The 13,077-nt window shown below is 40.5% G+C and overlaps 1 protein-coding gene across 1 annotated transcript in view; it reads right to left on the bottom strand.

Moving 5' to 3' along the window:
* Positions 1 to 8,849: 8,849 nt before the first annotated feature.
* PAXIP1 (PAX interacting (with transcription-activation domain) protein 1) overlaps positions 8,850 to 13,077 on the bottom strand; it is a 53,087-nt gene continuing 48,859 nt past the window's right edge. Inside the window, exons 16-19 of the mRNA XM_012654144.1 lie at positions 10,513 to 10,613; positions 9,181 to 9,315; positions 9,018 to 9,093; positions 8,850 to 8,923 (exon numbers count right to left, since the gene is read on the bottom strand). Of these exons, the coding sequence (XP_012509598.1) occupies positions 8,850 to 8,923; positions 9,018 to 9,093; positions 9,181 to 9,315; positions 10,513 to 10,613 (386 nt within the window). The remainder of the gene's footprint in view (positions 8,924 to 9,017; positions 9,094 to 9,180; positions 9,316 to 10,512; positions 10,614 to 13,077) is intronic.

The following is a 13,077-nucleotide window of genomic DNA, read 5'->3' on the forward strand; positions in this document are numbered from 1 at the left end:
AGCCTGGCAGTGATCCCAGCATCGTGGGGGCAGTTCCAGGTTTATTTCTCTTTCATATTTATCCCTAGGTATAGACTTTTGGGGTTCTGCTCTTAGGGAAGGAGGGCCTTCTTCTAGACTCTTCCCTTTAGGCCGGCCCCAAGCTTTTATCTTCTCCACGGTGAGGCTGTGAAAACGGAAACTCAGCTTCGGCTGTTTGCACAAGTGCTCTCAAGGCACTGGCTTCGGTGCTTAGCTGGTCCCTGACTTCCCACTTCACTTAGTTCTTGACCTGAGTACTCCTGTCTTGCCAGCTCATGGACTTAGTATCTGTATCTACGTACATATCTAATTTCAGCATTTTTCATTTTCAGAAGGAGCGTGGCCAGGGCACGTGTCCACTCTGTTGCCAGAGACACAAACCTGTCCCTGGACCTTGAGGTCTCATGCCAAGGTTCTCTCGTCTCACCTCTCCAGCCATTCCTTTGGCACCTTTCACTGTCCACTGACAAGTGACCTTCAAGCCTCAGTCCTTGGCAGCACGCAGGGCAATTAGGGAGCACTGGACCTACCATTGCCTAATGCCACTGTGACAACTCCCTAGTAATGGAACTCAGGTTACACTTCTTACCCAAACTCCAGCCTTAATTTCACCATAAAATTCCTAAGTTCCTTGTTTATATCAACATCACTACTCTCTGTTCCCCAAATGTATAATTTTCAGTTAGTTTAAATTATAAACAAAGTGATGTTGTTTTCCTTTGAAATGCCCCCTTTTTCTCTAAGTCTTTATCCTAACTCCAGTTATTAGGTTATTAAAGATGAAATGTCCAATTTTGAATCTAAAGTGTAGTTTATCTCAAACAAGAAGCAGTACAATTAATCAAAGTGTGCGCCTAAACTATCGACACAGTTCAGCCATCATAACGGTACCCAGTTTATACCAGCAGCGAAGAAGCCTGGAGAGTGAGTGGCAATGAAATCATGAAAGGCATTTTCCACAACTTGTTGAGAATTGAATATTTTCCTGGCAAAAAGTGGTCCAAAGCCTGGAAGCAGGGGTAGTCAGTCGGTACAAGGTCTGGTGAATACGGTGGATGACAGAGTTTCCAACTCCAGCCTCTACAGTTTGAGCAGTGTTGTTTGTGTGACACGTGGTCAAACATTGTCATGCAAGAGGATTGGCCTGTCTCTATTGACTAACCTCAGCTGCTTAATCAGAAGCATCCTCAGCATCTCATCCAACTGGTTGCAGTACACACCTGCTGTAATCAGTCGACCAGGTTTCATGAAGCTGTAGTGGATAATACCAGCGCTGGACCACCAGACACCATTAGCTGTTTCTGATGAACATTCAGTTTTGGGTTGTGTTTCAGCAATTCATCTTCATCCAACCATTGTGCCGAACGCTTGCAATTGTCAAAAAGAATCCATTTTTCACCACACGTAGCAATACAGTGTAGAAATGGTTCACCTTTATGTTGTGACAGCAAAGAAAGGCAAGCTTCGAGACGATTTCTCTTCTGATGCTCGTTTAATTCATGTGGAGCCCATTTGTCCAGCTTCTTTACATTGCCCATTTGTTCCAAATGGTCCAATGTTGTTGGAATAGTAACGTCAAACCTTGCTACTAATTTACACATGGGTTGAGATGGATTCGATTCCACTAAAACCTTCAACCCAACAATAACCAACCTGGGCCCAAGGCCCCCAAAAGGCCCAATTTCAAAAAATAAAAACAACAAAAAAGAAACCAACCAACCACCGACGGACCGTGCGTTCACTAGCCACATCCTTCCCAAACACTTCGTTGATATTTCGAGCTGTCTGTACTGCATGGGTTCCATGATGGAACTCATATTTGAAAATAACACAAATTTTGACTTATCTATGGTTTCACAAAAATTGCTCTAAAAAAAAAATTTGAAAGATAATCACAAGCCAAAATGTGAATTTGAAAGACTGGGGATGTTCCTTCACAGTAAAAATAAAACAGGAAGTGTCAAAGTGAAATGTCAGAGATACCAACTTCAAAGTTAGTACTTAAGGAAATCAGACATCTCATACTTAATAACCTAATACTTCTTACAAAGATGACTCCAACATGTTTACCCACCTGCCTTCACTGTATGTACTTCCAAATTAATCCTTCTAGAAGTTTTCATTATACTCCCTCCAAAAACTTACTGCTTATTTTGCCTCTATAATAATTTTATTATAGTTCACATATTTTGAGCAAATGCCTATTAACTGCCAAGCATTCTATTAAAATTTGGGATATTGTATCAATTTTCTTTTGCTGTTGTAACAAATCACCACACATTTAGTGGCGTAAATTAAAACAATAAAAATCTACTGTTTCACAGTTCTGTGGGTCAGAAGTCTGGTGCGGTCTCGTTTGACTAAGTCAAGGTGTCAGCAGGCCCCACTGCTTCCTGGAGACCCCAGGGGAGAATCCGTTTCCTGCTCATCCTGGTTGCCGGCAGAACTGAGGTCCTTGCATTTGCAGAACTAAGGTCACCATTTCCTGCTGGCTACAGCTGACAGCTGTTCTCAGTGCCTGAGGTCAAGGCATTTCTTGGCTTGTGACCCCTCAGAACCAGCACTGCAGGCCGAGTCCCTCTCTCATGGCATCTCCCTGACCCACTTCTCTGCCTCAACCTGAATCACACGTGCGAAGTCCCTTTGCCACTAAGGTATCACAGCGGCCACAGGGGCTGTGGATGACTTAGACTCGGGGCTGTCACTCCACTCACCACAGATACACGCGCGAAGAGCGACTCCACCCCCTCTGGGGCTTCACCGGCATGAGCAGAAACAGGGCAAACAGGCAAGCATACCTCTAGCGTGCTTATTACATTGTATCAGAGAGGGCTAAGGATACAAAGAGGAGGAAAACTAGAAACAATGTTTAGAAAGAGCAGCAAAGGCTTTGCAAGGTCTTAATGAGCTGGAAGGCTTGCCAGATAGGAACGGGAGTTACTCCCGCACAAAGGAGTAGCTGTGAAGGCCGAGAGGCTGCAAGTGTCTGGCAAGCGGGGGTAGCAGCAGGTGCTTCGGTGTGGCCAATGGGAATGAGGGTGGGATGGGGATGTCACAAGATACTAAGATTTGGAACATCACATCTTGGGTTCTTTTTTCTTTTTAGCAGGAATGTGACAAGTAGAATCTTATTTCAAGAAAATTAGTCTTGCAACACTATGGAAGGCAACCTAGACAAGGAGAAAAGGAGACAAATTAAAAACCTGGTAAGACTTACGGGGGGAAAGAGACGCACACGGTGGTGGTGGGGACGGGTAGATGCAAACAGCTCTGAGGGGCAGGAACAGCCAGGTGATGACCAGAGGCTGCAGCGCTCCCTGGGGCTGGGGATGTGGCCGGGCAGCCAAGCCACTGCCTGGGTGGGTGGCAGGAGGGAGATTCACTGTTGAGATTCATTCCAGGAGGTAGTGGTTTCCTGCAAACTTAGTATTTAATTACACACTTATTTTTTAATTCAACAAAAATAAGTAATTTGGGAGAGCTTCCTGGGGAACTGCGTAGCACTTAGGTTTAAAGAGCTGAGGATACAATTATCTCTCATTTCACCTTGGCCTTTTCTATGCCAAAATAGTTCAATAAAGTGGTGTGCAACTGCTACTATTCAAATATTTTTTCTTATATTTCCAGATATTTGCTGGATTAAGACATGTTTAACTGCTGATGAAAGTGTAACTCCTGGAGAGCTGTAACAGAACACGCATTCCTTCCAAATTTCCTCCCAATACCTAGCATCTACATGGATTAGTAACGTATCTTTTGTCATCTATCATGTACTAGAAGAAAACATAATTTTAATTATTCTACACAAAGAAACAGTGTTGGAATGATTTAGATGAAATACACACATTTCATCACTGGCATTCACATTTCCCACCTTCCTTACTTGCCAAAGTATATATAATTTAGGATAAGTAGATGAGACAGCACAGTTATAGACAGCTGTTGATTTGCTTCAGACATGACCGGCTACCCCTGGTCATTGAGCACTGAAAATGTGCCCAGTACAGGGAGGAAGTAAATTTTTAATTGTATTTAATTTTATTCAACATGAAGTTTAATTTAAAAACTGACATTCAGTTATTGGAAAATACCTATGTTTTGAATAACTTAGGTATGCAGGTAGATCTTTTTCAACTGTAAATGGTATGAAATCTAAACACAGATTAAATATTTCCAATAAAAATTTGTCAGAATTGAGATGTGTTCTAAGCGTAAAATATACACTGGATTTTAAAGACTTGGCATCCAAAAGAGGATAAAAATATCTCAATAACATTTCAAGATATTGATTACTTACAGCCAAAATAATATTTGGGGTATACTGGTTAAATAAAACAAAAAATAGTAATTAAAATTAATTTTTAAAAACTTTACTGTGGCTACTAAAATTTTAAAATTATACATGCAGTTTCCATTTTATTACTTAGGTGACTGACCCAGACAAAAATACCAGGATTACATGAAAGAGAAAGATTTCCTTTTCTTATGAGAAATAATTTTTCTGATCTAATCATTTATCCTAAGAAGTATTTACTTGAAATCTTTTTATTCTTATATGTTCGTATGTAAGTCCTTCTGAGCCACCAAATCAGTGCTTAACAGCTGCGCAGGCCAGTTGGCTTTAGACAGCTCCTGGAGTTTTTAAGGATTATTTCTTGGCAGCTTTTGGAGGAAAAAAAAACCCCACTAATTGAAAGGTTAATCAAATCGGTCATACTCGTATGCTGGCTACACAAACACCCTGTCTCCACCGCAGAGTAAGCAGGTGCATCACATCCTACCCAGAAGTCCGCGTATTCCGTAACTATCTCCACTTCGAGTTTCTATGCAGCACGGCAGTACTCTGAATATTTTGCAAATCGAAATCTTATTCCAAATTTATGAAACTCTCCTGCACTTCCAGGATTCTACAGAACCTAAAATATTCCACACCAATACGGATTCCATCCGTGGTACATGAAGGGAAAAGGTCTGTCCTGCAGGTAAGTGTCTCTAAGTTTACACAGGTACGAACACGTGTGCTTAAAAGTAGATGATTTCGAGGTACAAAGTTTGTTTAAAAATACCAATGTTGGCTTCCTGTACATCTGAAAAAATTGCTGTTAGAAAACAATTTAAATAGCTCAACAAATATTTCCAGTAGACAATAAATGGATAAATCACCACAGGTCAAGGATTAGAGAGGGAATGGATAATGTTGAAGATACTGATCCTTACTTTAAAAATATGAAATTGTGTGGTGATGTCTACAAAGCCAAACTTCCTTTCCATTTCCAGCAATAACTCTACCTGGTCCTACCCCATCAGAGTTGGAAGAAATACCTAAGGTAATGATGTCTGGAATGCATGAACAGAAAGGCTCTATAGGAATACTGGGAATTCACTCCATTCATAAAATGGGATTCACTGTGTTAGTATTTTTTAATATACGTGCTCCACGTAAACTGCGTTCAAGAGTAAAACTGTAGAGATTGGAAAAATAGAGAATAAACTGTCACTGGGCGTGATGGTGCATGCCCGTAACCCCAGCTATAGCTGTAGTCCCAGCTGCTTGAGCCCAGGAGTTCAAGGCTGCAGTTAGTTATGATCTTGCCACTGCACTCCAGCCTGGGCGACAGAGCAAGACAGTGTCTCTTGAAGAACAAACTCTCAATGGATCACAAATATTTCTAAGAAAGCGTTCATTTCCAAAATTATTATGAAAGCAAATCCAGTGTTTCAGCAACCTATCTATCTGATGCACAAAGGAATGTGAGCACAACTCTGAACATCTATGACAGTATTGGTTAACATGATCTTCAATACATTAACAGTTACTGCCCTTATTATATTTAATAAACTGGTGGCCTCCAATTATTTTATTGTACCTACAACTGCACAAGAAGTGTACTGCAATAAGATCCGGGTTAGAAGCAGGGTGGACATGGCTTCTTATAGTATCACTGGCTCTGATTGGTTGGTGCCTGTGCTTAGTGATCACTAGATATTTTGAGTCTACCTCTGTCTGGGACTTTATTTATTATGTTGATTTAAAAAAAAAAAAAAAAAGGCTGGCTTCCAGAAACTATTTCTTAAGGAGAAAATTTAGTGGAGAATATTTCATCTTGAAATTACTTAAAATGTGATCCAGTTTGATGCAAATCATATAAATTATGCAGAAAATATGGAATAACAAAGGATCACTCAATTCTAAGTAAAGTTCAAAAGTACATTTATTTCAAATGTGGGCAAGATATCAATATAAAAGAAAACAGAGTATAAGAAATAAAAATAATCAAAGTACAAAACATTTCAAATCTTTAACATCCATAATTTAGAGATAGCAAGGTCTTTATTTACACCATTTTGTTTGTAGCTGAAGTCCCGTAACGGTTTTGTGAAAACATTTAAAAACCTGGCAAATGAATCATAAAACCTAATGTGGGCTCTTAAAGTCATATAATACAAAACATAATTTATGTTTCCTCAGAATAAAATTGCACATCTCAATAAGATGCAGTATATTTATTGTATTTGTTTTCCTGCTTTGAATTCTTGTCCCCTAAGAAAGCAGCTGGAAAACAAGAGCATCTGGATGCAGCCCTGGGGCTGCCTCCCGCCGACGGGGACTCTGATCCCGGACTCCAACCACACAGCAGTCTAGCAGCCATCAATTAAATTTATATGTGCGCTTGTTGAGGAAAACAACTTTCAAATGCAAGGCAAAAGAACAGCATTAAATAAAGGTTCCAATGTGAGTTACCCAGTTTTGGCTACTACTTATAACAATGCTATGGCATTTTTCTAACCTATCCAAACCACAGGGGACTTTAAAGCCCCGACACACAGGGCTCACTCAGCCCAAATACTCCAGCTGGAACCGGCATCCGTGCTGCTAACGCTACCCAGGTCACTCCACCAGGCAGCTACAGCTACAGCTGAGCCCAGTAATAGCCAGAGTCGCCCTTATATTAACATGAACAATGCACAACCCTGAAGGGGTGGCATCCCCAAGGCCCTGCCACAAATTACTGATTTCTACCCGTACCTTCAAGAACACCTGCTGACCTCTGCAATTCTAACCCACCCACTCTGAGCAAAATTAGTCAGGCTACAGATATGACAGAAGGCCCCTGAGGTAATACTCACAAAACACCCATATAACTTCTAAAGCAATTCTTCCTTCTGAAAGTAAATGTAGTATATAGTATAGGCTTTCTCAAATATAAATATGAATGGTAGAAAAAAATTTGAAAAAATGCAAAAGTACATATTGTATAAAAAACAAATGCTTATAATAGCATATCTGCAAAAATGTAACAGGTCTTTTATCATTCCTATCAATAACTTCTAATTTCCTAATCAAGGGAGATACGGAATATACCAAGCTCTGATACTAATGACAAGAGTGCTTCTGTACCAATTACCACTCCAGCTAGGTAGGCTATTTATGGCTAAACAAGACATTTGCTTCTGGAACTGATGCTTTTCTCCCAATGGGAGAAGACCCAATTAGGTCTTCTGCCTAATATTATAATCATAAGCTCTTTAAGGCTAAGAGGACTGTGTTTGATAAATGTAATTAACTGGATGAAATAGGTACATATGGAGGGAAAAAAAAAAAAACTCACCAAGGAGTGATGTCATTCTGATGCTTATGACGTACTGAGGCAAGTCCATCCAAAACACAACACGCCCTTGCACGTGAGTGGTCGGCTAGCGCTGGCGCTGTGGGAGCAGGAGACGTTCCTGCGGTACGGCGAGGAGACGCCTGCCCTCCAGCCTGACCACACCGGCCCCAGGAGAGGTGCCAAGAAACAGCACCGAGAGCAGGCCCCCCTCAGTGGGAAACTGAAGTCGAAATGTATGTTTTTTTCATAAGGATTTGCAAAGCATGTTTTGCTTCACTGATGGGCTATTCACATATTAAAATAATTAAGAGATTTTTAATAAGGACTATAAATAACAAATGACAAGCTTTATTTTTTTCCTGAATGCCTGAAATATAAAAAAGCCTGTGTCAAAATGCATTATTATAAAGATTTACCTTTGCAATTTTACCCAGCGTTATTATGTTATTCATTCTGATGTTTCTATTAAGCTGTATTTTTTTTTTTTTTTTTTTTTTGAGACAGAGTCTCACTCTTTTGCCCGGGCTAGAGTGCCGTGGCATCATCCCAGCTCACAGCAACCTCAAATTCCTGGGCTCAAGCAATCCTTCTGCCTCAGCCTCATGAGTAGCTGGGACTACAGGCATGTGCCACCATGCCCGGCTAATTTTTTCTATATGTTTTTAGTTGTCCGATTAATTTCTTTCTATTTTTAGTAGAGACGGGGTCTCGCTCTTGCTCAGGCTGGTCTCGAACTCCGGAGCTCAAACAATCCGCCTGCCTCGGCCTCCCAGAGTGCTAGGATTACAGGTGTGAGCCACCACGCCCGGCCTCTGTTAAGCTGTTTTTATTCGCCATCTCAAAGTTCCTGAGTACAAAGACTATACACAAACTAACTCTCACTTTGAAAACTATAAACTCAAAAATGAGCTGATAAAAAGAAACACCTGTTTATTCTTGCAATTCTCTTCTATTTTCCCTAATTGTCAAATACTGAAATATCTACATAAACTAGACAGTGCAGATCCTTTCTAATTAATATCACCTACTGAAATTGAACTCTCAGTAAGAGAATGTTTCCACTTGAAACTCAAGTGAATATTCTGAAGAGAAAGAACTGTTAACTGCACAAATCACACAGCAAAGCAAGAACAGCAGCTTACAAATACAGTACAGATGTTATTTTACCAAACTTGAAAATCCACTTTCATATTCAACCCATCCACTTTTTGGTCTCTTTCAAAAAGGATATGACTCGTAGTCCAGCGTTTGTGTGAGCACGCCAGTGAGCACGAACTCCGCATTATGCACATCTGAACGAAATGAAACAGCACTGTTAAACAAGCGAGCGCAGCACTGTGCGTGCACACACACGAGCTAACACGGAGCAAGAGCAATAAACCGTACCTATTCCTCGGGCAAAATAGTCTCGACATAAGTGAAGGTCATTTTCACAGGATATTAAGATTATCTCTGACAAACTCTAAGGAGAAGAAGATGAGTTTATCAGTGACTGCACACCGAGCCTCACACACAAGGACGGACTCAACAGCCCCCTCAGCCCACCCACCTTATTCTGCTTATGCTCCATGAGCTTCCGGAAAGACGGCTGCTTAGATAACACTTTTCCTCCCGCACATTCCACAATTGCCTTCATGGTTGAAAGACTTGGGCAGATTCCAGGTGTGATGTAAAAATATTTTGTCTAAAAGTAAAATAAAAATATATGTACTATATATATTCCTAAAATGCTTTTAATTTTTAGAGTACATAATTTTTCATAGACTCTGCCATGAGATTTTTGACAAACTATCTAATTTAATGAAATTATGAAGATGATATTCTCCTACTACTCAACCTGACGTGGGCCTCAAGGAATCCAGCTACGTAAACCGAGAAATTTTTTAAGCATTTTCCCACAGTAAGCCTATGATGATTAAAAGTAATCAGAACTTAAGTTCCTAAAACAAAGTGCTTTGTCAATAAGCAAGAATATGAGGGAACATTTTTTCACAATTTCTCTAAAGTTCGAAATCAGCATTACATTTAACCACTTCTATCTTGTCAAGCAGCAGACTGGCACAGCACAATTCCTGGTCTGTATTCCTTTTCTTTATTTTCTCTAAAATTATTTGGACTCAAACAGAGTAGGAAATGATATTGATGCTTAATTAAGTGATAGTAATTCTCTAATAAGCTTGCTCCTGAGTATACCACAAACTGCTGGTTTGTTTTAACTGCTCATAGAAAAGAAAATTATCAAACATTTAGAAAAATCAGACTATTTTTGGTAAAAAAGAATCTTAACTCAGTATTGTATATCATTCCTAAGTTGGCTCCTTCAGAAGTTTAAAGAACAGATTATCTTTATTGATTTACTTAGTTCTTTGCTACAAAAAACCATTTCCTAACTGTTCTAAGTATCTTATCTAACAAATATTTAAAAATCTTTAGTTCTGAATTATTTATGTACACATTCAATTAACATCTCTCCAAGTATCTTCTCTGGCTAAATACACACTTATTGAGAATGGTATTAAGTAAGCAATGTTCTCCAAAGATTTATTAAAAGCAGAAAACTTAACTTACATGTCTGTCTCTTACCAATTAAATTATTCATAGACATACTCTTTAACGACCTTATTTCTAATAGATCTATTTACTTAATTTTTGGACCAATTTTCAAGAATTACAGTAAAGAGAACCTCTCCGGAGGTCTGTACTTTCCTGGGGGACGACCCCCAGTGGCCGTGTCTGAGGAGGAGGACAGGGCATGCATCGCAGGCGGGCTGAGCCCAATCCTCCTGGAATGCACTTTCCCTCAAATTACCTGTTAATTCCCTTCAACTGGATCATGTGTTACATCTACCTGAACTCATCTGACTTTTCCTTTAAAGTGTACCTTAAAAAGTGGAGAAACATGTGCCCGTTTTAAGGACTCTTCCAAACTGAAAGAGAAAAGCACCTCGGCCTCAGCGTCTCGGAGAATGTAGTTCTGCTCATCTGGAAAACAGAAAAGCACACGCTCTGAGAAGTAGGGCAGGAGCAACCACTCCCAGAACTCCCCCCCTCATTCAGGTACGTATTACTCACGGCTACATTTACCTGTACAGCCTTTGGATGTTTAAATCTCACCACTGTATGTCATTTACTTCCCCCAGAAAACAGCTGGACCCAGATCAAAAAAAAGACAAGCAGGTATTCTTTCTCCTAGATCAGTGGTAATTAACCTTTTGGGGCCACAAACTCTTCTGAAAAAAATTCACTGAAAGCTCTGGACCCCTTCCATAGCTTCAGCCCTCTCCTCATCCCTCTGCTATAGGCTCACCCACCATTTAGGGAGCTCTCACACTCTCCTAGCCCTCAGATCCCAGGTTAAGAACTCAAGCTCTAAAACAACAAGCTCTAAATGATCGTCATGTCCAAGTGTACCTATAACGACCAATTCCTCAATGGCTTGAGGGACAGTAGAGTCAATTAGCTTATAATCAATAAAACTTTACAGATTTACCAAAAATACATTCCTTTTAAGTATATAAAAGTGTACCTCATTTACAAAAGATAGTTTTGCCAATTTTTGAAGACTTCTGAAAATTTTTAATTGACTGATTTTCAGAGTTTTCATAGTCAAATATGCCAAAAGTTAAAGATCACTAAGTGTTTTAATCTTCCTATAAATATGTCTCATATTCAGAAAAGCATTTCTTCTCCTCCATTTCGTAACAACCAAGTAGCCTAACACAGGCAGCTCAAACCCGGTAATACAGACGTCAGAGTGGAAAGGCAGAGAAGGAAGAGTCCAGATTCGGGGTTGGCAAACTGGAGTGGACTAGATGACACATACTTTGGGCCATGTATTATTTCTGTTGCATATTCTTTTGCTCTTTTTTAAACAATGTTTTATAAATGTAAAAACCATTCTTAGATCACGGGCCACAGTTTGTTGACTCTGGGGCAAGAGCAATCACATTACTATAGAAATGCTGAATGAAATCTGTTTACCAGTTGCTATAAATACAAAATTGATCCACCAGTCAACCAGCAGATAAATAAGGCTGCTATACTTTTTTAGGTGAAAGAATGTCTAAAAACTAGAGAAATAAAAAATGATGAATTAAAAAATGAACCAGCTTTGCCTAACTCCCGAGCATGGCAGGCCTCAGGTGCCACTGCGGCAGCCCGGTCCTCCGCCTCGCCGCCCACAGTGCAGGGCTGGCACTGCCCGGACAACCGCAGGCAGCCCCACAACCCCGAGCCCAGCCTCCTGGTGGGCCTGGAGCAGTTGCACCAGCCTGGGGTGCTCTATTAGAAGTCAGATGCTGTTCTAGAATGATCCAGAATTAGTATGATCCAGAATCAGAAAAGATTTGGAGAGACAGAAACTATTCCTGGATGAACACAATAACCATACAGAAGATAAACCACCAAACTATGAAGAAAAGATTAAGGTGTTTTATGAGGAGCAAATACACTTGGATGAGATCTGCTACGTCCTGGACGGCAGCGGTACTTTGTAAGAGATGAAGAGGACAAGTGGATCTGGATCTTCACGGAGAAAGGAGACATGATGACACTCCCCGCAGGAATCCGTCACCGCTTCACGGTGGGCAAGAAGACCCACGTGAAGGCCATGCGGCTGTCTGGGGAGAGCAGTGTGGATGGGTATGACCGGCCAGCTGAGCATGTCAACGCCCGGGAAGAGGGCACGCAATTCCGGCACACGCAGCACAGCAGCGCTCCCTGGCAACCGACGTGTGCCTTGTGAAGGTCCTAAACGTGGTAACGGAGCAGAAAATCAGTCATTTTCTCTTTGCTCTTATGCGGCAAACTTGAGGCCAGATTATCTTTCCTTTGCAAGATTATTTTATCAGAATTTTTTTTTAATGAAAGAAGCTATAAAACTGATTTTTACATGGAAGCAACCTGGAAATGTAAACAAGTCACCTTCATTTTTTCTTATTCAGTCAAGACTAGCGGTTCAGTAGCCCTGTGTTAGTAAAGCATTCGTCTCAAACACACAAGGACATTTCATCTCTCAACGTGCAGCTCCTTGGATGCTCGCTCTGGACGTGACGCTGTGCCTGCCTTGCAGGGAGGTGTCATGGTAGACAACACAGCTAACCGGACAGAAGACACTTTTTTCTCCCAAAATTATACCTTGAGGTGGGGCATGGTGTGGAGGAGGAGGTCTCATGTTAGGGGCACACTCTGAGTTGCTTATGCCACTTCTGTGTTCAAATTAAAGGAACTGCCTTGATTTAAAAGAAAAAAAGAAAGAAAGAAAGAAAAGAAAAATGAACAAAAAAGTACTGTCACACATGAAATGGCATATTTGAGATGTTCATTTCTAGGGGAAAAATTAAGGATGACATGCCTTCTGAAGCTGGTCAGAGATTGCCAAGAAGCAGTTAACGTTTATGAGAGAGAAAATAACACTGAAAAATAAAAGAAAGTACCTAAAACAATC

This window comes from Propithecus coquereli, unplaced genomic scaffold (genome assembly GCF_000956105.1).
Source record: "Propithecus coquereli isolate 6110/MARCELLA unplaced genomic scaffold, Pcoq_1.0 Scaffold439, whole genome shotgun sequence".
NCBI classification, from domain to species: Eukaryota; Metazoa; Chordata; class Mammalia; order Primates; family Indriidae; genus Propithecus; species Propithecus coquereli.